The following is a 27,346-nucleotide window of genomic DNA, read 5'->3' as shown; positions in this document are numbered from 1 at the left end:
AGGAGCAGACTGCTCCAGCGTGGGTCCCCCACGGGGTCACAAGTCCTGCCAGCAAACCTGCTCCAGCCTGGGCTCCTCTCTCCACGGGTCCGCAGGTCCCACATTGGGCACCAAAAAAGGACTGTTGTGGTTCAGCCCCAGTTGGCAACGAAGCACCACCCTCCCCCCCGCCGGGTGGGATGGGGGAAAGAATCAGGAAAAAAAAAGTAAAGACCATGAGTTGAGATAAAGGCAGTTTAATAGGACAGCAGAGGAAGAGAAAATGATAATAATAACGATAAAGGAATATACAAAACAAGTGATGCACAATGCAATTGCTTGCCACCCATGGACCAACACCCAGCCCGTCCCCAAGCAGCGATTGCTGCCCCCCTGCCAGCCCCCCCCAGTTTCTATACTGGGCATGACGCCATATGGTATGGAATAGCCCTTTGGCCAGGTTGGGTCAGCTGGCCTGGCTGTGCCCCCTCCCAGCTTCTTGTGCACCTGGCAGAGCATGGGAAGCTGAAAAGTCCTTGACCAGCATAAGCAGTACTTAGCAACAACTAAAACATCAGTGTGTTATCAGCGTTATTCTCATACTAAATCCAAAACACAGCACTATGCCAGCTACTAGGAAGAAAATTAACTCTCTCCCAGCTGAAACCACGACACATGTCTGACCAAATGGGAAACTGATGGGCTGTATCTGCTACTGAAATCATAGCAAACTTTTTTTTTTTTTTTGGCAGCATTTCAGTTGTGGAAAATTCAGCTCAGCATAGGACTTGGGAAAAAAGCTTGTATGTGGGTAACTATTTGCCCCTTCTACTTAGAGTATAAAGAGAAAATGAAAACTGACCAGAGCTGTCGCCAGGCTAAGGAATTTCAAGTGGGGTAATCTGAAGAGCCGGTATAGCCAACAAAAGGAGGTAACACAAAGATTAGTAAAAGGTTATCACCTCCCATGCATCAGTTTTTATTACTATCTTGGGCGGTAAATGGCATTCACTGGTTGATTTTTATTTGTTTCAATTAAATGTAACAAATTTTGCAAATTCTGCTAGTCATGGACTATGTTGTGCTTGGAAAATTACTGTATGCTTGGTTTCTTTGGCCTTGAAAAGTCTTGCAAGGTCTTTCTTAAGGATTTGATCTCAGTCCAACCAGGTATGAGGCAGGATTACGGCTGACATCCCAACACCAAAGTTATTTTGGGGAAATTTGTACAAACAAACTGTGTGTTTAGAAAAGGGAAGGGCTAAACTTATGGTATGTGAGGTTCTGTGAAATGCTATTTTGGGGTTTTGCAATCAGTTCAAGTTTTTTCCCATCATGCTAATTTGCTCTTTTGAAAGGAAATTTTCTGGCTACAAGTGATCTGTTCTGTCTATTAGAATTAAAGGATGTTCCAGGTTTACTGCAAAACCAGGCTGCCCACCAGAGACCTACACTGAAGGTCACTGAGTGGTGAAACGAGGGCATTCATGTTGTCTTTAGATACATGATGCCGCAAATGCGTCCCTCACCTTGGCACTGTGGCACTGATAATGGGACTGATCAATAAATAGGCTTCTCAGGGTGGTATTTTTCAGTTCCCAACCTAGCTGTTATTACCTACAGTCTGGTGCTTTTCATTTCCCATGCTGTAAATACAAGCTTCAAAAAATGAAGAAATTTGAGATATAAATAATGTATGTGTACTGAAAAGATGAATCAGGGCAGTCTTTTGAGCTTCTCGAATAAGTACCTCTTATTTGGGGTCTTTGTCACAACAGCATCTCACAGCTGGGTCTTAGCAAGCAGAGAGGAGGGCAAACAATTTGCAAGAGGCAGCAGGAAGACTTGTCTTACATCTATCACACATATTTAAGGCAAATATTATCTTGTCTGTGTGACCAAACTATCTCACCTGTACTCCTTTCATTCTCTTGTAATGGTAATGAATATAGATTATAGGTTGTAAAGCTGAGAAAATACTGCTTATCAAAGTCAGAAGAGATTCAGAACTCAGAAGATTCGCAAAATCTACATGAAGCAATGTTAGCAAAGCTGTTGCACTCTTTTTTTGGTTACCTATCCAATGCCGCTCTGCACTGATAAAGTTGCCTTCTTACAGGGTTCAGATATCTCAAGGGAATGGTGCAGTTGCCCAATCCTTTTTACTTCAGGCCTTTAGCTGCAAAAATAAGCAGGTGCTGAGTGTTTTTCTGACTGTCATTGCCTGTTTCTTTAGGCAGGAAGGACCCCAAAGAAATAGCTATTTATTTAGAGATATATGTTTTGATGGCTATGTGAAATATGCAAAGACAGCAAACCATAATCTCCCTCAAAACAGAGACTTTTTTTACAGATCAGCTGACTCTGTGTCATCTCTAAAGATAAGGGACTCCAGGAGAAAGTTTAAAGCAGTTTCTTTGCAGTCCGGGTGCAAACAGAAGAGTTGAATGGGGTCTATTTAAAATCCTACTCCTGCGGACTTGGCAAAGTTTCCATGGTGGGAATTGCTGGCAGCAGCTCAGTTTGTTTAGCCCTCGGGATGTGTGTGAGAATGTGTCTCTCTTTCTCTTTTGTAAACACGAATTACCTGTTGTGCTAATTTTTCTCCTGTAATGTGTGCTGCCTTTTTTCCTTCCTGGAAATGATCTGAAAACATCCTGAGCATTTAATTTCTCCCTTTAAATATTTTATATTTGATCATCGCAGTCTCCCTAATACGAGGTCTTCCAGCTTCACATTAACATGATCTTAACAGGTTCCGCTCATCCTTACATGTGCCAGACAAAGCTATTTGGGCAGAGCCCTGATTTAGGCACTTTTCTTTTACTAGCTCTCCAGACAGTCTGGATTGCACATTCAGAGGTTCATAGCAGGTTACCAACAGCGCAGCTTTGCGTACTGCCAGCAGGGCCGGCCAGAGTGAGGATTACGTTTTGGCTTGTGTACGTGTTTGTAGGATTTTCCTATTCCAGATGGAAAATCAGACTTCTCAGGAGGGTGATCGTGTCTCCCTTTGGTGGCCGCACTTCACCGAGGACTCGAAGGTTCTGCTCAAGGGCTGAGAGCTTCTGCTGTGCCAACCAGAAGCTCGAGTGCCCACCTCGTGTATGGCCATATGACCTTTGAGGTCCCTAACTCCTGTGCATGCCCCTTCTACAGAGGCACCCTCAGAGACGCTCCCAGCGCTGCTGCTCCCACCCCGCCGGGGCGGCTGCCCGCTGACCGGGAGATGCTTCAGCTGGAGGCTGCCAGCCTGGCTCGGGGCAAGGAGCCAAACCACGGCTCCGCAGCTCAAGGCTGTCACAGGACCTGCAAACAGCTGACCCTGCTTTGCCGTGTCTTTGAAGCAGCACTATGCCCATGCACAGGCATAATCGGTTCATGCACCAGGCCCCACGGCTGGAAAACACGGGATGTGGTCCAAGTAAAACACCGTTCTTTAAAATTTAAGGGAAGTCTTTAGCTGCCTAGTCAGGAAGGAAAAACAGCACCTAAATGTAAATGCTGGGGAGATGTTTGCTTGTCTCTGAAAGCAAACCCAAGCAGTGAGAAGTGGAAAGTGAGCCTGCCTTGCTGGAGGCTGGGAAAGGGGCAGGCGGGGGGAGCGCCCAGCCCCCGCCTAGCAAGCCCCACCACCACGCACCACGCACATCCCTGACCCCATGACGGGATAAGCGTGCAGATCACGCATCGCCTGCTGGAAGCTGAGGGTGGAAAAGAAAAAAATAACCTGTGTCAGGGCCATTTTCTTTAACAGCCCAGTGTGTCTATTGAAAAATACCATTCGTTTCTGGGGATGCTGCCCTCTTGTGACAGGTCAACATGGTAACACCCCCTCCCACCCAGCTCTCCTGCCCTTAAGGCCGCCTTTCGATGACACGCAGATGTGTTATATGCTGTTACTGGATTAGATTTCGTTTCAGACGCTGTCCCTAAAACCTTCCCGACTACAACACAGAAATCTGCGAGGGCTTTTTCGGAGTCTTGGTTACTTTTCCCTGCTGAATTCTAGCTTGGACAGAAAGAACCATGATAGGGTAGCACAGCACCCGCCTTCCCTGTTAGCTGCTGTCTCTAAGGATTTGAAATCTTAGCACACGTCTCTGGTGGGTACTGTAGCCAGACGAGCATGGCCTCCAGTGCAAACTAGCAAAACATATTTGCCTGTATTTTCTGATATATTCTGTACCTTGTGTGCTGATAGCACCCAAACTGTCTAGTATAAAGCCAGCTTGTGAATATCTATAAAACACACTTAATGCCCTGTCTACACTGTCTGTGCAGATGGACCCTGGCTGAGACACTGGCAACATTTAATGAGGAGAATGAGTCTGTTTCAGAAATTGTGGGATGTTCCAGCTCCTGTGCTATGTGTTTGGGAGAACCTGAGTTTTTAATGAAAAGCTGAAGGGATCAGCAAGAAAGTAGCCGCAGTTATACCTGAAAGGGTGCACTCATCTGCAGTTTAGGGAGATTTCAGAAGCAGGGGTTATGGGTCTGGACATGGCATTCTTTGGGATTCAGAACTGAAGGAATTCATATTATAACTAGCTAGAAGTGGCTGTTGGTCATGAAAAGGTGGATACAGATCCCCACTTCTCATCTTCTTTTCTTCCTGAAAAATGAGACTCTTCTGGTAGGCTTGGGGGATGCCATAAGACATGCATCTCTCTGTGCACTGAGTGGGCTATGTGTGAGCCTCACGTCACTCCCAGATCACTGTCCAGCTCCCGTGTGTTTCCAGCCTGGTGCTGCATCCTCTCCCTGCACCACAACCCCCGAGCCAGGGGCTGCCAGAGAACCTGAGCTGTGGGTTTATATCGTGGGATTAAGTCACCGAGGATGTGCAAGTGGCAGGGCCACGCACCCTGACAAAATATACAATGTTCCGGGAAGCTCTTTAAAGAGGACTCGGAGTCACATTATTATTTGCAGGCAAGATGTTTGTAAGCAAGATTTGTAAGTAAAGGGGGAAAAGAGACTTGTGTGATCCCCTGTATCCAACTACAAAGGCAGCTGATGCTCACATCCATCCGGAGCCTGAAACCCGGCCTGTGCTTCGGTGTCAGGGCTTCTTCCCCACACATGTTGCTGCATATTGTGCGTGTATGTCTGTTGCGTGACCTTACACATCAGGGAAGAAGGGAGTTCAAAGACTGCATCCAGACTTGGAAGTTTTTTGAGACTGAAATTTGATTCCTCAGTGGCAACTAGAACAGCAGGAATAAACAGGCTATTTATTCAAATATTTTCAAATAGTACGTTCAAATGGAAAGTATTCTGGCATTCGCCAAGTAATTTAGACACTGCGTAAATGTAAACTTCACAGAAATTTTCATTATTTCATTATTCATTCTGTCGTGTACATTCTTACTGCAGTTTATTCTCATTTCCAGCAGATGTCTTAAGTGCCCTAAGAATGATTAGGAGAGCTCTGATTTTATATTGCTTATCCATCAACGTAAAAGAGAAAAGACCAGGCTGTCCTCTGTCTGCTTAATACTCAGCATAAACCCATTTTGTTGTATGGCCTTACACCAGTGTTGCCCAGTAGAGGATCAGGCTCAGTCTGATTAGACGGTTTCTGCACGCTTCATTACTGTAGGAAGAGCAGGTCCAGACAGATGCCCATCAGGTCAAACATGGTTGTACAGCTGGGGTTTCAGACAGAATGGAAGATCATTCCTGAATAATCAGCCTGGAACAGGCTGCCCAGAGAGGTGGTGGAGTCACCAGCCCTGGAAGTGTTCAAAAAATGGCAGGATGTGTCACTTTGGGATAGGGTTTAGTCTATTCTACCCTTAATTGGTTTAACTGGTTTAGTGTGGACTTGGTAGCGTAGGTTAATGGTTGGACTGGATGATCTTAAAGGTCTTTTCCAACCTAAATGATTCTGTGATTCTATGATCATTTGTACTGGCTTTGTCACTATTATTTCCTAAAATAGTGCTGTGGGCTCTGCCCAGATTAAATCAGCTTCATATAAAATGGTGACATGATTTCACAAGTTACGTGGACATCTGACTGATTAAAATGGCTGATTAATCTTCCAAAGATCTCTGAATCTCGGGATCATACGTGTGTGACACCACTTCATTGCAGTGGGAGAACAAACAGGTTAGGTTTGCCTGGATTTGATCTTCACTGCCCACGTTCATTCTCGGTGCCTCTCCAGCCACGGGACAAATCTTTGCAGTTCTCGTACCCGTCCCCGCAGGGCCAGGTTCCCCACTCTCATGGAGGCCTGCAGCTGACATGGAGGCCTGCAGGCAGCACGGACCAGCCGAGTCTTACGCCTTGGCTTGCCCGTCGCCCTGGGCCTCTCCTCTCGCAGCCGTGGCAGCTGCGCGCAGTCGGTGCGGGGCTGGCAAGCGCAGGCTCAGGGTGCAGCCATGTGCCGTGGTTCCTCCCCTCACACGCACGGGGCAATCAAATAGTGGAGAGAGCTGCTGGTTTATGGCTTTATCAAGCCCTGTGGTCTCCCTTGCTCAACAGGCTTGCACGTTACTGGAAGGCGCTCAGCCCGCAGAAATAGGGAAGGGGAAGTTCCTGTGAGCTAAAGCCTCGCTAAAGGCAACAGAGTTTTGCCTGCGTGAGGCCAACGGCCTTTGCCCCTTCTCTGATATTTAATGGCAAAACAGTGAGGGACCATCTCCATATGTGGAGGAAAAGTGGTGTCAGGTCACCAAAGCTGGACACGTACAAGCGAGCCGGTAATATTTGTGCAGCACTAGATCTGAGCTAGTCCAGCCTGCTGGGGGGGCAAGACTGCTTCCAGATACGAGCCGGCAGGTTTGCGCAGAGCTACACGCTGCTCTGTAGACTTAAGAGCTTGGGTCTCCATTGCTTTGAGGAACTTGGCGCTGCACACTGCTGCTTGATGTAGATGCTCCCCAGGTTGCGAGCAATGAATGGTCTCTATCAAGGCAGTCCCTTTGCGAGGGATCTAATGTGACCAGGAAACAAAAGAGCGATCTGTTCTAAAGAAAGGCTAGCAAATTCATCTCTCAATGCAGGACCTGTCAGACAAGTGCTTGCTTTATATAGCCAAGCTTCTTATACAACCTGGCACTTGACGCAGGAGCTTGGCCGGCCTTTGCACGCTGCCTCTGGTAGAGCGGAGGGCCCCGAGTCCCCTGGAGCATCAGAAGCAGCACAGCTGCAAGCGCAGAGGAGCAGCTGTATTCTCTGTGCAAGGATTTTCCATTTTGCACTTCACTTCCTTGCTCCCGTGGCTCCATAAAACCAGTATAAACCAATACCGCGTCCTCAAGAAAGATAACTGGGTCTGGCAATGCATATAGTGTATTTTAATACAGAGAATTGATGAAGGATTAAAAAAAAGAATCCTGTCGTCCCCCCCCCCAAAAAAAAAAAAAGTTATGACATGGAAATAAATATTACTCCCTGAATTTTTAATACTGCAGCTATGACTAGGTTCATTTAGAGGACCAATCAGCTTGATGCTGTCCCTATGAAAGCCAGTGGTAAAACTCCTCTGAGATTCCAGTTTGAGTTGAATTTACCATCTCAGTGGGAATAAGGAAGGAAGCTTGCAACAATTACCCTTTTATTGCCATGTTTTGCTTGATGATTAGCAAACAGAACACTGTGTAATAACTTTATACATTGCTGACATGGTGAACAAAACGCAGATCAAAAATCTCATACGCATCATATTGTGTATGCTTTATTGAATTAATCTACAATGCCAGGGAATGTGCTGCAAGAAAGACAATACTGAAATGAGACTAACAGTTAATACGTGAAGTGCAAGAGTTGGTTAGAGCAAGTGTGTCGTGCAGCACAGCCAATGGCACCTAGTACATTCAGGTGAGCAGTTGCAGATTGCTCATTCAGGTGAGACCTTCAAGACAATTCCTTCTGTAAATCTCCTGCTGCACGCCTGTGCTGAGTTGTGGGTACTGCCTCTAGTACCACCGTGCAAAACCACACCACTGACGTACGGATCCAACACCGCTTGGCAATCGGACTTTATTGTGGCATTTATTTTTACAGCCCAGTATGCAACACCATTTCCCATCTTATCCTCAGGTGGAGCAAGCCAGTTGCACCCATGAGGTGAGGATGAGCCAGAGCGGTGGCATCTCCAGTCTCATCTGAATCCAGGCACTGCTTGTTGGACAAGGCTAGGTTCGGAGATCCGGGTTGCTCCTTCCCCTGCGGTGCCCTTCCAGGGGCAATTACTCAGATATACATGGAGAGGATGATACTAAGAAAATAGTAGAAAATGCTTATAATGGCCACATTCAGTGTTGATTCAGGCTCTGAGCTACCCTATTCGATGAGAAAGCGAGGAAAATTTAGGCTATTACCTCTCAGCTGCAAATATTTCTATGGGGCTTTGCTGACAGGGTCTCAGCTGAGGGTATTCAGCATGAGTTTCTGTGCATCTCCTTTGCTTTGGAGCAGGTATGATTTGAGATGCAGCTTTCAGCCATGGAGGCAAAACTTCCAGCTCAGCTGCTAAGTTTAATCAGGATTCCTTCAGTAAGTGGAGAATTAAATGCCAGAGAACCACAAGTCCTTAAACCAAATGGCAGTAATATGGCATTGCAGAAGTCACTAATTTAATTTTTCCTGTCTACAATAGAAATGGTCCAGGAACTTGAAGGAGGCTTTTACGGGATCAATGAGGTACTTGGCGAGCCATGGGAGACTTGGTTTGATGGTTTGTTTGGTTTCTTTTTTTCTGCGGGAGAATATTCCTAATATAACATGCAGACACTAGAAGGAAAAAACAGCAGCAGAGAAACAGAAAAATAATCTGTCAAAGCAAACTGACTTAGAAAAGAAAAACACTTTACTTGTCATCATCTCTCTTCTGTGTTAGCAACAAAAGAAATGTTTTCTCCTAGAAGCCTCTAGAAAACATCACTGATCTGACACATCCTCCAGGCCACGCGATGCCTGTATCACCAGAAGACACCCAGTCACCATTCAGCTAACTTCACCCACCAGCCTTTACAAACATTGCTTGGTTATTACCTTATCACCTGGCCAGCCCGAGGGCTAGCCATTTCAGGGAAAGCACAGAAATCCTTATCATAAATAATGGATCTAGCATATCTGCCGTCTCACTCTGTTCTGCTAGGGCAGCGAAGATGCTGCATCATTTACTGCTGCACTGTACAGCGAAACACATCTCTCCATGTGGGAAATGGATTTAGAAAGATTACCCAGCAGAAGAGCACAAAATGACTTGCACTGGAACCTGCAGCTTATCAGGAAAATGATGTTTGGCACCTAACGTCTGGCAGGACGCAGCCCATTCCCCGTTCTGGCGGGTGCAGGGGCAGAGCTGCTTCCAGCAGGGCTGCAGGTAGCGGGAGGCTGAGGGATGGCAGCCGGGCCTTGCAGCGGGGCCGGCAGAGCCCTGTGCCCGGCGGGCATGGGCGGCACGGGGGCTGCACAGCTGCAGCTCCAGGAGCAGGCCTGCCCCCCGAGAAGCACTCGCCTCCTGTTCCCCAACCCCTCAGTAGAACAGTTTTTCCTCCACTGTTTTTCCCAGTTCTTTTGGGCTAATTGTAGCATCTCAGCGTGGTTGCTGAGCAAGGGGCCGGGGGGGAAGCTCTTCCAGAGAGATCGAAGCCCTCCTAACCTCAGAAGGCAAACAAGCCTCCCCCAGCCCGCAGCCCTCCCTCAGTCCCAGCCCCCTGACCCAAAGCACAACCCTCCTCCCCTTCCCAGGGCTGGCAGCTGCCGGCCTGAACTGGCGAGCGCCACTGGCGTCTCCCAGCCCACCCATTTAAGCCGTGGCTGCCCAGTTTGCAGCTTTGTCTAGTGGTGTCTGTACCCAGCATTGAAGATCATGAGAGTTCAGAAGCTGCAAGATTAAAGAGCCTGCATTTGTCTTTTTAGGTTATATTTTAGTTCAGTCAGTTTTAAAGCTTTTACCAACACCTGTGAAGGCTGTTCCTTTCTAAATGAAAGCTGATCTCACATGATGGCAGGTGTTTGAGTTTTAATTAAGAGACATGGCAATCATGATGAAGGCTGGCAATGCTGGATCCTGGCCTTTTTTTTCTCATCTTGCCCAAAACGCCCGTGGAAGAGAAGGAAGGTTCCCGTGTGTGAAGGGTTACTCTACCTGTGTGAAGTCCACTGGGGTTTGTCACTTGCTGCGGGGGACAAAAGTGAATATGGACCCAGTATTCTTCAGGCGGTAAAAAATGAGTTTTCTTGAATTGCTACCAGAGAGCAACGATGATTATTGAGTAGTGCAGAGACTCTAGAAACCCTGCAGAGAAAGGCTGGGACCCCCCTGTCAAACCCGCCGAGACGCGGGGGCTGCTAGAGCAGCTCCGAGGAGAATACTGACTTCAGCAACGGCAGTGGTGGTGTCAGGCACCCCTTTGTACGGTAAAAAGCTGCATCTTTTGAACCTTCTCTTTTTTGGCTTTGCGCAGGCCTGGCTGGCTGGGGTGGAAGCAGTGGTGCCGCTGCCCTCTTTACCTTTCAGGTCTGTGTCGATGGGCTGTTCTGCAGCCTGGTAAACATGCCCGGCTTCATACAGAGGCACAGCAGCTAAGCTGAACTCTGAGCACTGAACGCTTTCCCTGAATAAGTCAGGTTTCCAGTGATGCTGTAAAAAAGAGCAAGACCAGAGAGCCTTGGAGGCTGCCCCAGAGGAGTGCTGCAGCCTGGGCAGCGAGCAAACCCCACGCCCGTACCCAGCCACCCCGCAGCCTCCCTTCAAGCACACAAATAAACCAGCAGGTAATGCGCCTCAACCTCTACTCACTTGTTACTCTTGGGCAGAGACACAAACGATTCATTTCTCTTCATACATTCATCCTCTAACTCTTCATCATCGACACGGTTCTCACAGCTCCTTCCAGTTTCAGCACAGCATCCTGGGGGTGAGGTGCCCGGCACAGCGTTGTTAGAAATGGCAAAGATTGAGGCGATGTTCAGAAAAACACGCCATTTGCTGCAGAAGTAGTTGGCAGAAATAGCCCAGGTAAACATGAAAGGAATGGCTTAGTTCGGATCAGCCGAGCGCAATCGATCAGCATGACAGCTCAGACTGAGGAGATGATAGAGCTACATTTGTATTTGTACTCTAACCTGTTCTCTCGGGGGAGAACATTAGGATGTTTGCCTAGGTATTACAAATTACTTGGAAAAAAGGTCCCTTGATGCGGAGTCCTGGTTTCAGCTGGGATAGAGTTAATTTTCTTCCTAGTAACTGGTATAGTGCTGTTTTGGATTTAGTATGAGAATAATGTTGATCACACGCTGACGATTTAGTTGTTGCTAACTAGTGCTTACACCAAGTCAAGGACTTTTTCAGCTTCTCATGCTCTACTGATGGAGAAGGCTGGAGATACACAAGAGGCTGGGAGGGGGCACAGCCAGGCCAGCTGACCCAGCCTGGCCAAAGGGCTATTCCATACCATACAACATCATGCTCAGTGTAGAAACTGGGGGAAAGCTGGCCGGGGGGGCCACTGCTTGGGAACTGGCTGGGCATCAGTCGGCAGGTGGTGAGCAGTTGCATTGTGCATCACTTGTTTTGTGTGTTCTTTTTAAAATTATTATTAATTATCATTATTATTTCCCTTTCCTTTTCTGTCCCATTAAATGATCTTTATCTGGGGAAAAAAAAAAAAAAAGCTGGGGAAGAAGAAGGAAGGGGGGGACATGTTCGGAGTGATGGCGTTTGTCTTCCCAAGTCACCGTTAGGCGTGACGGAGCCCTGCTTTCCTGGAGATGGCTGAACACCTGCCTGCCCATGGGAAGCAGTGAATGAATTCCTTGGTTTGCTTTGCTTGCATGTGCGGCTTTTGCTTTACCTATTAAACTGCCTTTATCTCAACCCACAAGTTTTCTCAGTTTTACTCTTCCGATTCTCTCCCCCACCCCAGCGGGGGGAGCGAGCGGCTGCGTGGGGCTGAGTTGCCGGCTGGGGTGAAACCACGGCATGCAGATAGCAATTAGAGCGCGTTGATTGTTTTGGCTCTTTCTGCACTGAAAGAAAACACTAGCTCACCCCAAGGGACTTAGGTGCTGTCGGGGAGAAACGCATGCACGGCTCTCTAGGAACTGGAGGTTTTAAGTGTGTTGTGTGCTAGCAATCATGGCCATACTAGAAGAATCTTTTCTGGCAAAACCCAAGCAGGATTAATCACTAAACTCACAGAAAATGAGAGGGGAAGCACAAGATGATGAGGTGAGACCCAGGAATACTCAGTATCCTAGGATGACTTTTGCATTTTATCTGGCCAGATGCCACCCGAAGGCAGCCGGCTGCGCCCTGCCGGCCTGGCAGCAGCCTGTGTGTGTTAGGCTGTACGGCAGCCGGGTGTAGACGGTCCGGGGGAAAGCTGGTAAAAGGCAGAGATTTATTGGTAATCACAGAGAGTTTGCAAAAGGCTATGGCTGTTTGCTTTCAGCCTTATCCTGACCCTGCGATTAGGGATGCACTGATCATTATTTGCTTATTAAGATGAAGACAGAGGGCAGAAATTTACTCTGCTCCTCTTCATAATCAGCAAGCTTTTATAGAGCAGCTGCAGTAACTACTGAAGTGAGCTTTTTCCAGGGCTATTACAGGCTTTAGAACATGTCCTGCATGACTGGAATGAACCAAAGCTAACATTTCCTTTTTGGTTCGATATTAAACTGAAGTTCATTGAAACATTTCTTCCTTTCATGCAGGGTGAACTTTAAAGCCATGTACTCAAGTACAGGCTTGAGATGACCTGTAAGGTTTGGTAACCGTAATCAGTTCTTTGAAAGAAAAGGTGTAAGCCTCCTTGCAGCCCTGAGTTAAGACCAAGACCCAGGGAGAGTGGGATTTTAGATTCAATCATGTCCTCCTGCTTTCTATTAGCGAATTTGGTCGTGGCTGTTTTGCATCCTATTTTAAGATTATTCCCTTAGAGTATCTTCATTTCTGAAAGGAACTGTCTCTCTGAGGATAACTTGTCTGTCAACCCATCTCCCAGTGCAATCGGAGTGCTAAAATTCTGGAAACTAGTTTCTATCCTTATCAACATACATTTCCCTGAACACTTCATGAATGGTGCCTATATAATGTTTTGTATTTCTTAGACTGTAACATTCAACATTTTATATCTCAGTTGTTAATGTTCTGTAAAGTAGCATGCTCAACCATTTTAATATCCTCGATGTACTCTGTAATAAAAAAAAATTCTTTGTATATCCCTCAGTGACCAAATGGAAAATAAGACTTCAAATTTTCCTCTTAACCACTTCCAAGTCAGTTCCCTAATGTGACCATAATATTAGAATAAAACACATAAGACAAGGATAATGCTACGCTCAATATTTTATTTATATCTTTATGTAAACATAATTTGCTTTGTAGGCACAATATAACAAAAGCTCTAAAGCAACGAATGCAATTAAACAGTGTTTCAGTTCACTTCAATCAGGCTTAAGTTAAAGAGAAGCTTTCACAGTTCCTTTAAGGCAAATTGAGAAATAATTTGTTTCACTTGAAGATACTATCCAATTGTCTTAGAGTTGTTTAAACAACACTGTCAGTAGTAAGCACAAACCTTCATTTCTACTACAGTAAGACTTGGTCAGTAACAAGTCTCAGCATCGTCACTTTGTATAGCATGCCCTCTACCACTTCAGACGCGATACTACTGCTTGTGGTACTCTAAAAGGTACTCAGGGCTTGTGGGCCAAATTCTGCTAGCACAAATCCCGCTTCCAGAACAGATACCTGAAAAATTTCCATTCATTTCAGTAGTAACCTTCATATATGCCATATTAATGCCAGTAAAACACAGAGTAGAGTTTAGCTTGCTGATGGTAATACTCATCTGTGTTGCACCTAGGTAGACCCTGAAGTCTTCCTCTGTACTCACTGCAATTACCTGATATTCTGCTGATCAGAAAATGGCCCTAAAATTGCAATGAATTAACATGAAGAGTACTTTCGCCTTGCAAACAAACCCAGGAAGAACTAGCCAAAATTATTTCATTTGATTGTTGTCCCTATGGTGTCTGTGGCCACGACCAAGATCACCCATCTTTATTTGTCTTGAAGGGCAATTTAACTTGTAGAGCCAACCATACTGCGGTTTATAACAGAAGAAGGAATTTGCTATTCTGCTTGCCCTACTAATTTAAGGCCTTGAGAATGCCACTTTGCTGCCAGCTCAAAGGTCACCAGCAATATTGCTCACTTTGGCGTCAAATCAAAATTCCTAGTTATGTTAAGGTTTGTTGCAGGACAACATCATTACACTAACTGCAAAACAAAATTGGGCATGTTTCCTACCGTTGTCAGCTTATGAGTCGTGAAAACTTAATGGCCTTTCTTAAAAGCCCAATTAGCAAGCCCAATACATGGAAAACTCTTAGTGAATATATATATTTTTTTTTTTCCCGTGGATAAAGTCCCTGTTTGGGCCTGATATGGCACTGGAAATGTAGGCAAGTCCAGGCTGGAAAGAAAATCAACTATAGTAAAGTTCTGCATCAACATCTAGAGAAAACTGAAGTTCTGGTTCGATTAATATTTCAAAAGCTTTTTTGGCATTTTTCTCCACAGTTATTTCTTCTCATTATTTTTTAATTTGTTTAACCCAAGGGAAACTCCTTCAGAATGAACATTCTGCACAATTATCTGGTATTAGAACAGCAACTTCATCAGTACAGTGTAAAGAGATGGACGTTAATACTCAGGCAGCAAGATGAAACAAGCACAAAAAACAAGAAAGAACCTTCTAAAACCACATATAAAAGTCATCCAGACCCACAAGTCCTTTCACATTGAGAACAGCCTGAGAAACCCTCCCTCTCCGCTTTTCTATACTAGTTTTTAACTTCTATCACTACAGGATACTTGTAGATTCAAGTGAACAACTAACCATGTGCGGGGAAATACTTTTCTTTGGAAAAAAAAATATATTAATTCAAAGATATATGGCATTATACAAGGTCTCTGACATTCCTTTAGCATTTCAACTGTAGGTGATTGCAGTCGTTTTAAAATAATTGTTTTAACAAGACAGTTGAGGACCTGAGTAGCTGCTGCTTGGACAGGTGAAAGACATGGAAAAAGTATTTACTTTTGTCATGTTTAGGTATAGTTTCCACTAGTGGGAGGTAGATAAGACTAGCTGGTCTTTGAATACTTGATCCCGCAAATAATTACAAATGTAACTGTACATATGGAGCAGAGCTTTTGATAGAACTACTCACCTAAAGTTATCCCTGTGCATAATTTCTGATGGGATTAAGGCCTGAAACTCATTTTTAACAGGGTTAACTTCTGTAGGAGTTCAGCTCCAGCTTGATATTTGATCAACACATTAGCGATTTCAGAGCAGTAAACTCCGTCAACAAATTTCTTTCCACATACTGATGAGTAATCCTTACCAATACAATTTAAAAATTAAATTTAAAATCGGTTAGGATTTTGGACACAGATGAGTCAATGTGTCCTTAGCAGAAGATGTTTATCTGTCAATAAAAATGCTAATTGCTACAGGCAATTCAAGTTCTGGGTCTAAAGAGAGTGGCTCACTGACCTTTTTATTTGCCTGTAATGTACAGGGTGATAGCTCAGATCAACAGGAAAGCATGATAGTTGGCACTCCAAATGAAGCGTTTAATTACCGGTGCTGATGACTAACGTGCTTATACAATACCAATCAAAGTCTCTCAATTAATGATTTCTTGCACAATTTCAGATTCCACAATTCTAAATGAGGTATTTTTGAAAATGAAGATAGGATGGCTTATAAAATGATAAAGCATGACTGAGGAAAATGAAAACTCATCTTTTTTGCAACTTTTATCTGTGGTTCATAAAAGGAAAACTAGTTTAACACTGAAAATCCACAAACTTAAAATCCTCCCTCCAGTTACTAGAATATTCTAGACAGCAAGTGGGGAATTGTTTTTGTTACTGTTTCCAACTTGCAAAAAGAGCCCAACCCCCCCAAATAACTTTATGCCACATGTTGGAATTTGCATGAGAAAGATGCCCATCTAAAATTACACAGTAAGTTAATAAGGCTTTTAAACAGGAACAGAAAAATCCATGGGACTCCTACAGAGAAATTGGGTATTACACAGGAATGTCATAATACTGCACTGGATGACAATGGCACTTGAGTTCAAAACAACAATGATCAACAGCTCATAGCTCAGCTGACTGCAGACAAATACAACACACACTGTACTACAGCATTTGTTCACTGATGCACAGAATAGATTGCCCAGTCTCGTTCCCTTCTACTTCATCGATCTTTCTGCTCCCACCACCGCTGGCTGTTACTGGATGAATGGCATGCGCTCTTTATTCTCATTGTCGCCTTCATGGTCTTCTTCCTCTTCTCCAGCCTCGCTTGTCTCTGTGCTGTCATTGGCCATCTGTAGGATGAAAGATGAAGGACATCAGAGCACCTTTCACATTGTTTTATTCATTCTTATTTCAGTTTGATTCATTTGGTAAAGTGACTTTAAAAATGAAAGAAGACATGGCTGCAACATGAAAATAAACGTTCTGTCTGTGCAAAACTTTTGTTGGTACTACACCACTTCCAGCTAAAATCGTAAGCTGTTCCCTCACGGCTTACAGCTGAATTACCTAACAGAAAGCTGCTTTGTAGGACAGTGGCACAAGCAGACTCTGATCTGTGCACTTGTGGCAAACTGATATTAATGCTCTCAGCTGGGCAGTACGACTGCGTAGGAAGTTTACAGAATGTTTGAGACCTCTGGTTTCCAGCTCCTTCTGTATCTGCTCTTCCAGAAACAGGTAACACCATGCTTTAACAACAGCTAATGGATGCGATCTGGTCCCACATGAGGCATAGTGTCATGAAAACTCAGAGAGCAGCTGTTTTATATAAAAACCAATGAAACTTCATAGAGCAGTGGATATGTAGATGCTGGCAGAATATACCCATGACAGAGTGCAAATCTTGCATCATAGAGGAGTGGGGAGAAACTGCATTTCTGTATTTTATTGAAGATGCCTGTACGGGTAGTAAGCAGTTGCAGAAATTTGTAGTTCAGGATAGCATTTAAGGAGCACATTGTGTTTTTTCACATGAGAGTATTTATTACAAGCTGTGTAAAGGTGCAAGACCCTCCTGTACTTCACCTTGTCAGTTTGACTTGTCTCTAGAGGCACAACAGAGTCTGGTTAACGGGACAGGTGGTAGCATTTAGCAGCAGGGATTAGTGTGACTGAATTTTCTTATACACCAACATTACCTCTCTTAGGACACAAGGAGATTCTTGTATTAGCCTATAACTGTTTCAAAACCAACTAAGCAAGGGACCCATTTACTTTTTAAAGAGAAATACAGTGACATTATACCTTCCCTGTTTCATTACTAGCCTCTGCTGGAAATAAAAATAAAAAGCTCAAACACAACCTGATTTTAATGGAGAAAAGCAATGCTCTGAAGTTACCCGTATTTTTAAATTAATACTCATTCATGAAAGTGTATCATCAGATTCATTCTCACCTTCTAACCAATGGCTATTGTGAATATACAGTATCAAGAGAACAGATGGAATAAATGTATTAATGTGTTAGGGATTCTTGTTTACAGTTTTAAGATGCAATTCAGCTACAAAATAATGCCCAATTTCCATGCGTGAGGTCCCAAAAGCCTTCCTTTCCTTGCAGTGATTTTGTATGAGATTTGGGGCCAATTTTAGAGTAAGAGCGAGTAAAAGCTTAACTGTAATTCCAGGTTCTTTTCTGTTCTTTCAAAACAGGAGATATCTCAGGTCTGAAAGCAAACTTCATGTATCAGTATTGATCTGAAGTCAGTTCTTCATTATCTTTACTGCTCTTTCCTACCTCATCAGTGAATGTTAGACAGGAGCCTGACTGTCATTTACTACTGCTCTCTGTAATGTTTCAGTACCGTGTCAAGTGCTCTAACTCCAGCGGACCAGAGCTCCATCATAACTATCTTCCTTCAGAACATTTTTAGAAGGAAGTATTTTGGTATTATACTTCACATATTATAACAGAAGTAAAAGAAATTCCTACCAAAGGTACACTCTGACTTCTCTATGGGCATCAGAAAGCACTTCTACATTTGTACACTGAAGTAGTATTGACTGTGTCTTTTTCTGTTCAATCCACTTATTAATACAGGAATTTTGTATTTTGTGAAATGTCTGTTTGTCTTCCATCACAAGGACAGAAATAGATGTGGCAGTTTTACCCTGATCTAAGACTTGCAAACACATTTTTGGAGAGGCAGATAGACATTTAGTACAGAAAATGAACTGCCAGGACTCTAGGAATTACAGTTGCATCTCACTTTGGGTTAAAAACATAAATTATGATTATTAGTTCCATTTAGGTGCTATGGATTTAGAAGAAAACAGTATTAAAAAAAAATCCTAAGGGACATTTCTCCAAAGGTCACTACCATGCTTTAACTTGTGTGACTGCACACTATGCATGTAGTGCTTTGCACTCACCAGGGGAGTGGGTGCTTTTTCCACATCCAGAATTAGTTTTCCTATATTTCCTCGGTCATGGATTCTCTGCATGGCCTCCTTCACCTGAAAGAAAGATAATCTCTTGATAATTCTCAGGCACACACTAAGAGAAGCCCGAATTCCTTCCTTTCAAAACCAGCAATACATTTAAGGCATGCTATGTGCAAGGTCACTCAAACAGCTGCTTGAAAGAAAATTAACAGTTACACATTTTTTAGTGAATTTATAAGGCCTGATTTCTGCATTGTGTTTGCAAAAATGAGATGTGAGTCTTGCTGACAGTTTCTGAATAGCGTGATACATATATAATGCTAATGTAATACAGAAGTAGTGGTTAGTTAAGGTGCAGAGAGAAATACAGGCTGAGGGAGCTAATCCTTACAGGTTGTTCATTAGCTTTTCTCTTTGCAGAATTTTTATCAAGAAACCCTACTTTCACTGAAAGTATGAAATGTTTTTCTAATTGACCTATGATATTTTTCAATCAATTTCTTTTGCATTCCTATAGAGGGAATGCCGTATCCAGGCACTGGCTGTGATTAATGCAATACTGTGGTTCTCACTGCATAAGCAAGTATTTTTCCTTCTTTTTTTCCACTTTTTTTTAATTTTAAATAAGTAGTGACCTGCAGATACAACTAAGACTAGACATTTAACAGCTGGCTGCAATTAGTACATGTGAGAAAGGAACAAAAACTTCTTCTTACTAGTGCACTGGAGAGGAGCTTATTTTGATATATGAAGTTTCAGAACTCATGAGAGCTCAGTGTTGATGAATTGAAATTGTGTGTGTGTTGCACTGAATGTTTGGTGTGCAGCATGCAGACCACTAGTAAATCACTGAAAGCTGGAAGATGTCAAGAGTTTCCTCGCTTTCATTGTGGGAAACTTCAGGAACTGCAAATGTACACATAAAGGCTGTTTCATATCCTCATTGCACTATTTTTTGCTGGCATAACAGGCTATGTTGAGACAAGAAAGAGTTTTATGTTAATAGGATCTACCATCTGTGACATAGTTTTATTGAATATTTTAAGAATAATGGCATAGAAGTTTGAAACAATACGCTGACTTGGGAACAGGTGGGTCCCACAGTACATGTAAAAGCCTGAATTGGGGTCCAGGCACCTAAGATCATTACTGAATGTCTAATACAGAAGGAGGTATGAGATTTGTAAAGATACTGAGCAAATACAGCTTTCAACTTCCAATTAAATTTAATGGATGCTGGGCACAAAATGTCTTTACCATCTGTCAGCCTTATTTTGAAAGCTGACTGCAGTGAACTCAATATTACAACCTAATTTTGCCAAGTGGTTCCCTCAATTAGTAAATACCAGACTTTAAAAAAAAAAAAAAAACCAACCTGTTAGAACAAAAGAAAAATTGCACTGCAAACACAATTACTTTCTAACTTGGGGCATGATTGCAAATTACCTTGGAGAACACAATCTTATGAATCCCATTAGAAGGTCAACCTCTAAATGTAGTCCACAAAATCACAATAACTTTTATGAAGTTACCTTACAGCATAACCAATACCTAACTATCCTATAAGGCCTGTTCTGCACTATGGACAATATTCCTTTAAGGATATCCAACAAAGACTCTGAAGAAGCAGCAGCTGTATTATTTTTTATGACTCTTATTAGCCAAATCAAGCTTTTAGGAGTCCATAGCACAGCATAAATAACCAACATAGATGTGACAGAATTGGAGAAATCCGCACACACACTTGCTCGTCCATTGAAATTCATTACTAGCACATCATGTGGAAAGCAGGGCATGCAACATTTATTTTAATTTGTACCATATCATATTTAGCAAGGCAAATTTGAGAAAATGTGCTTTCCCTGCATTTTTCACATGCACAGTATCAAATTTAAGACTCTGGAGAAAGGTTCAGGAGTTGTTTCCAGGACACTTGTAAGTAGCTTGCAAATGCAAACAGCAGGCAGAAGCAAAGGGAACAATAAAACTTATAACAGCAATAGTGGCTATGGGATCCAGATGGAGCTATTAAAATATATAAAAAATTTGAAAAAAAAGTTTGAAGAGCTGATACAACATCTGTATATTTTAGTTATTTGCAAACTTACCTACCCAGTTAGTCAAATTCTGTACTAGTGCAACGCCATTCAGTACAGTATGTCTGAGTTACGAGACCATGAGCTATTTTATAAAGGAGTAATTTTTCTGTTTATGGCTGCTAACAGTCCACTTATTCAACCAAGACTGCAACTACTTGTTTCCCAAGGTGCCTGAATATTACACCCATTCCCTCTTATACTACAGAGAGCAGAGAGCATTAAAAAACTTCTTTGCTATGCAAGTATGGTCAAGGCTTAAGTTGTTCTATACAGACTAGAGACAAGCATTTAGTGTTTCACGTGAACATATAAGTGCTGTGTATAGTCTGCCTTTCGCAGAGCATGGTATGGAGCTTATGCCAAGCCTGTGCCTGAGCATTTGCACGTTACTGAGGAAGATGGTGAATCACCTTGCACTTGGTTAAAATCAGACCCAGGCTTAACTGGTAGTACAGTGAGGCATGTGGAAATCCTGGAATTTATCGGACGTTCTCTGAAGTGGTTGAAGTTTGATTCAAAACAAATATCCCTTCCAGCAGCAAGGATCAAAAGGGTCTCCCTCTTCTTACAGAACTGTGCCCTAAATTACTTTTCACCAATTACTCTATATTGGTTTCTATTTGCATTTGTCAGCGCAAAGCCAAGGAAATGGATCCAACGTACTTTTGTTTATATGGACGAGTTAATTGAATTTCTTCTTGTGCAGTATGATCAGCAGAGGGCTCTTGGATTGGAAATAGTGCAAGCGAGTGTTTACTATTATAAAGAGTTTCCATTGGCATAAAGGACACAAATTCTGTTGGCCTTTGTTTGCTTTCAGTATAGCTCAGCCCTTAGAGGGTTTCTGTCTGAGCTGATGCTGAACTACAGATGTTTGCCTTGAGAGGCCCCAAATTGACACAATATGTATCACAGAGCTCTGCCCTGGAATCAGAACTTTTTTTACACATTAGAGGACAACTGGAAAATGCTTCCACTTTCCATCTTATTTAGGTAAGGAAAGCTGGCAAACCAGTTACTGAAAACCAAGAAAGACCCAGAACGCTGCACAGCCACGCACTGTCTGATGAATCCAGCATAGGCCCTCCTAGGCACCAGTAGAGGAAAATGATTAATAGCAAAGGAGAAATAAAATGAATCCCAAGTTTGCCTTTTCCCTCAAGCACACTTGCGTTAATTCGTATTTTAGTTTGACATAGTGTTTGTAAGCATACTCTAGAGCAGAATCGCCTTCCCCTATCTGTTCAGTCTAGTGGAAAATGATAACAAACACAGGAAAAGGACCTTTCTAACTCAGTTTGAAACAATTTGCATTTGCTTTAGGGAATATGCTTTTATAATTGGAAAAAACAATTTTGAACATGTATATTTCTCCTATCCCTTTCAGCTCTACAAATGGTAGAGTCACGGATATGTTATCATACATCTTCAATTCAAGTGTTTTTCAGCAATTAACAGTGAATCTGGAAATTAAGACAATCGATGCAATAATGAGGTAATCTGTAAAACAAAAAAACATGGTCTAGAAAGATAAAACCAATGTACCTCAAGGTCCTTTACAAGTCACGCTTACCATGCCCTGTGAGAAATATTCAAATTCTCATTTTCCGTCATAACTCCCCAAGTGCTACAGATTTTCTGAGCCTTCTATGAGCTCCTTCCTCATACCACTCTGCTGGACCCGAGCAGAAAGGCAAGGAATGTAAAATACATAGAGCTTATTTGGGAACGTACAGAACCACTGCAGTCTGTTAGCATTATAGGGAAAATTTAGCAGCTTTAACATCTCTTAGAAAATTTTCATCTATTAACGCACACTTACACAGTTAAAGAGGGGTTATGCTATGCTACCAATGCTATCAACAGAATTCTTCAAAGAAATCTTGATAAAACCACAGGATTAAAAAAAAAGAAAATCACAGAGCTGGCCAAGAAGGCCTGTTGTGAAAAAGCCTATTCAAGTATATTTTCCTGAGGGGATGTTATGGTCAGGATCTCTAAGCTTCTCTTGGATCAGAGCCATTGTATTATGTATCATACTGAGAAGAGCAACAATTACTGTCAATAGACCTTGGTAGGAGAGTATGGGCAGAAATGCCTTCATGTTACCGGTCAGAGAATGTTCTAAAAGAGGTTTCACGACAGCTGTGTTCTCTGGAAGTATAAAGTCTGACAGCTGTACTGAACCCTCTCCAACACCACCGAAGTGTCTCTCTTGGGGTGCTCCCCAAAAGTATCAAGAACTTTGGATATGGTGTCTTCTTTAGAATTTCGTATTCTGCTTCAAATAGGCTCATCTCCTCCAGCCTCCAATCTTTTCAAAATCAAGCCAAGGCACTTATCTTAATCAACAATGGTAATTTTCAGAATACTGTTTAATACTTTCATCTCCTACCAGACTAGATTTTCTCTGTCTTCAAAAACAAGCTGTAACAGTGAGGCCTTAAAGGTCTTTTTCAACCTAAATGATTCTATGATTCTATTTCTGTAATAGTAAAGCACTAATAATAGAAGAGTACTAATAGTAAGGTACTAATACTGCAACTTAAGAAACCAGCTCTTTTAGGAATCACATTATATCCACAAAGGACTTATCTAAGTTTAATGAAGTGCTCTGTCAGTACTCCTGACTAATTTGTAATACATTTCTATGTGAGAAATATATGTAAAAAAAGCACAAAATTAAGCATGTTATTACCTGTAACCACTCAGACCAGAAAAAAGATCTTCATACTGAAATTAAAAATAGCAGCCACAACACTTTTTTACTCAAATAATTTCTGCGAATCTAAAATCATGAAAAACAAAGTATATTCCAAACAAAGCAAGTAACATAATATGCTATCAGATTATGCCATTATATTTGCGTATTTGCAGCTAGCTTCTGATTACATTGGTTTTCTATAGCTTTTGATGGGAGCCTGTAAAAACAGTTCATTTTAAATTGACTAAAAGACTTTTTTTTCCTGAAATGCATCTTGTACACCTGCCTTAGTGCTAGGTTTTTTCCTGTGTTCTCCCTGGATTTTTCTTGTTTGTTTTTAGCACTGTGTTTTCCGCAGATGAAATCAGTAACTGGGACAGATTTCTTGTCTGGATTTTCACCTTAAGTCCTCCATTTCAGGTCTCCAGGCTCTACTGTCCTGGTAGTCACGGCACTGATCCTTCAATTTGCTGAAGACTGCAACCGAAGTGAGACGAAGTGAGGAGTGCAGTGCCTTACAGAAGATATCTTACGATTTAACCTTGGATCTCCATTACAGAATAAGCTTGCAAACTGTACTGAGACCATGATTACTTTGGAAAGTTCCTGAATAGAGATGTTTTCCTGGATGTAAGTCTGACCCTTTATAAATAATATATGCCTGAAACACAATTATGCTTCAACTTTGTATTGCTATAGTCAAGCCTCCTCTTATTTACCCATTTTGCTTCAAACTAATTTGTTGGCTGTTCTGCGTTTGAAATCAAAAGCCAACAGTAAACTCTACTGAGGTATTCATAAATGCTTGCTGACATTCAGTTGTCTCTGGAACTTCATTTTGTTGTTAGCATATAGCAAAAGCAGTCTACTGCTTTGTAAATATAGGAAAAGTTAAATGGAAAATGTATTACTAATTATCTGTTGCACCATTTCACAGCGTGAAAGATAAATGCAGCCTGCGTAAGAAACGGATGCTATTTTCAAGCCTTTGGATATTATTTTAAACATAATGATCCATTTCTGTATTTGGCTCTCACAAGGAACCGCTCTCAGGAGTAAAATAAGAGAGACTGCAAAGTTGGAACACTAAACTGCTCACTCTGCCAATACAACACATTGCGGGCTTTAGGCCCATGTTAGTAATATGGATGTTTAGTGGAGAGAAACAATGCAGGCAACATGCCATGGAAAAACTTCCTAGTGTGAATGTCAAAACATACTTCTTTCATCATCCTACATGAAGCTGCTCAGCTCAGTAATATAATGAATTTTATCTTTTTTTTTTTTTGTAAAGTTATACATTTACTTCGGGGGGGGGGGAAGGAATTGAAGACACTGGTGCAATCGAATAGTGGATATTCTTTTAACTCCATGATGCTGAATGCAGTTTGTTGCACAAACTGCCATCTACAGATTAGAGTTTCATTTTTGCAACTGACTTCTGTACCCCCTCACTCTCCGCTGAGGCAGGCTTATTGGATGGCAGCAGAGGACTGTGTACTTTCTTTTCTTGGGCCCCTGTGGTGATAGTGGGTTTCCCTGAGGTATATGAAAGGATTTCTGCTTACAACAAAGGAATCCTTCATTCCCCTTTTTGATAAATTACGCTGTAGTACGAAAGGCTAAAGAATGTTATGCCAAGGTTACAGATTTGATCCAAGCCCGAAGTTAAATTAGTTCAATTATCTCAGTGTAATCTGTCAAATTCGCCAATCGCTCCAACGCTGTATCATCTTGCGTTGTCAAAAAGGTGATCAGCACCCAAACAAAGGGAATGTCCCTCACCTCCAGATGGGCACAGTGGAACAGAGCATCAATTCCATTTATGATCTCAACCATAATTTTTCCCTCTCATTAGTTCCACACCTTTAGGTTCAATATTACTGTTTATTTTCACACATCATCTCAAAGAATCACCTTTCGTCCTCTGTTTACACATTGAAAACCTCCAAGCCTTCCAGCATGTCAAGATGGTTCCCCTCTAGCTCTGAAATAATCCCCTCAGCCATTGAAACCGGTGCTACAAAGATCACCCCGAAGTCTTACTTTTCCAGCTATGTCCCTTCCCTCCCTAATCCTTCAGCTGACTCTTCAGACTAAAAGCAAAGACGTAAGTAGCAGCATGTACTCTCTGCATCTGGCCAGCGACCCAAGTCTTTTTTGCCCACATCACCTCCTATGAGCACTTTTACCCGGTATTATTTTAAGCACCCGCACGATTTTTCCTGTGCTGCATTTACACATAAGAGTTAGTCCAACAAAGATATCTCCAAAGCTGGTGCTTCAGTGATTCTTTACAGTAATCCCCAAAATGGCAATATCACGACACCCCTCAAATTATCCCTAAGTCTCTTAGTGGCGTGTATATGGGAGGCTGAAAAGAGCTGATTATTTGAGAAGTAGCAGCCACAGTCATGTAACAGTTACCCCATGCTCCCTCGCGTACTGGCTCACATCACGTGATGCTCTTGGACAGTTCTTGAAGCAGGGACTGAAGTAGGGGTGTGCATATCATGTCAACAGAACCCCCACCTGATCATAGCCAAGCCTGCTAATCACAGCTGTAGCACACAGAGATAGTAGCGGCACCTTTTAACTACCTGTCATTGTACAGCCAGTTTCATATATAAGTAAAAGAGGTGGAACAAAGCATTTTGCAACAGCAAAATACCTTTGTCCTGAGGCTCTCTTACTTCTGTTCTCAAAGAATACAGGGAGAAAGGAGGGACCACCCATTTAGCCTGCTTAACGATCAGAAACAGAATCATGTCTTTTCCCAAAAGTTTTGTTTGTTTGACTGTATTGTCAATAAAAGAACTTTCAGCTTCAGGAGAGAAAGAAATAGCACTAATGTAGAGGCCAAATACAAGAAACGCAGAAACTAGCAAAGGGATTTAGGTAAATGTCTGAATGTACAGGCATGTGCTAGAACTTAAAATTAGAAGGCTTAGTTCAGAAATAGGCTGGAAAAGACAAAGAAATATAGATTATCTCCTGGGATCTTTCTAACACTCAGCATGGTGTTCGGTTTGGTATTGCTGTGTAGACCAGGTCCAAAATCTACTTTGTAGTGCTACTGTGAGGTTCAGTAGATGTTGGAAAGGGAAGCGCACAGCATGACAGCTACGCTTTTCAAGGACAATTTGGAATATTCTGTGTATATGAACAAATTTCACTCCCTGTTCCCCTGGTGTAATTTCCCTGACATCATTAGGTTGCATGTGAATGAGAAGAGCAGGTATTGGGAGAGGATAAAAGCCTCAGTTGATAAAGGGACACTAGTAGCATTCAGTAGGCTTCATTTACTCAAACATACATTCTGTAAATAAATATTATCCTTCAAACATGGTTTTCACACTGGTCAGCACTTCCTGACCACTCCTACAATCTTGGCAGAGCATGAACTTTCCATTAGGAGAACTCAGTATTTTCCTTATGAAAGCCAAGAGCTTCCTCCTATTACCCTTGCCCTAGTCCTCTATATGCAGCTAAAGCAGTAAGTGAAGTTTAGCTTCTGCATTACTTCTGTGCAGGCTCGCTCGCTCTCTGACAGAGAGAAGAGCTGTCTGCAGAACATTCCTCACCAATAATTAATTCCTCTCTTGCTCACTGTCGTGTGTGTGAGAAGCCGGCAACTGCATCATGTCTGCAAAATCACATGGACAGGATCTCCATGGTGACAGTGTCATGCGGTATTCAAACATCAGCTGGCTAGTCAAGGTTACTTTGGCAACCCAAGTGTCACAGGTAATGATCCAAATCTTGTTCAGATTTATGAAAGAATAATCTGAATTAAAAACTTGCCCGTTTTTCATTCTAGGACTGGTTCTGTTCTGTTGCTGTTCATAACAGAAACTATTTCAATGAGCCCAGAGCTATCTCCATTAGAATTACAAACAATAATATCAATAATATTTATTTAAGCACCATTTGCATGCAGTAATGAAGAAAAAGATGCATACTGCAGTCTATTCTAGCTGAGATACTACATAAGCAAAGCTTCAATACTATAGCTTTCATTAGTGCTGTAAGGCAACATGATTTTTATTATCAGACTCACTGCTGTGGTCTATTACAAAGCTAT

The 27,346-nt window shown here is 42.5% G+C and overlaps 1 protein-coding gene across 1 annotated transcript in view; it reads right to left on the bottom strand.

The window, feature by feature from the left end:
• Positions 1-16,262: 16,262 nt before the first annotated feature.
• VAT1L (vesicle amine transport 1 like) overlaps positions 16,263-27,346 on the bottom strand; it is a 59,602-nt gene continuing 48,518 nt past the window's right edge. Inside the window, exons 8-9 of the mRNA XM_075715553.1 lie at positions 18,448-18,531; positions 16,263-16,365 (exon numbers count right to left, since the gene is read on the bottom strand). Coding sequence (XP_075571668.1) covers positions 16,267-16,365; positions 18,448-18,531 — 183 coding nt within the window. The 3' untranslated portion in view covers positions 16,263-16,266. The remainder of the gene's footprint in view (positions 16,366-18,447; positions 18,532-27,346) is intronic.

Source organism: Pelecanus crispus, chromosome 8 (genome assembly GCF_030463565.1).
Source record: "Pelecanus crispus isolate bPelCri1 chromosome 8, bPelCri1.pri, whole genome shotgun sequence".
Taxonomy (NCBI): Eukaryota; Metazoa; Chordata; class Aves; order Pelecaniformes; family Pelecanidae; genus Pelecanus; species Pelecanus crispus.
Note: the sequence above shows the minus strand (reverse complement) of the source record. Positions and strands in the feature narration are given on the sequence as shown.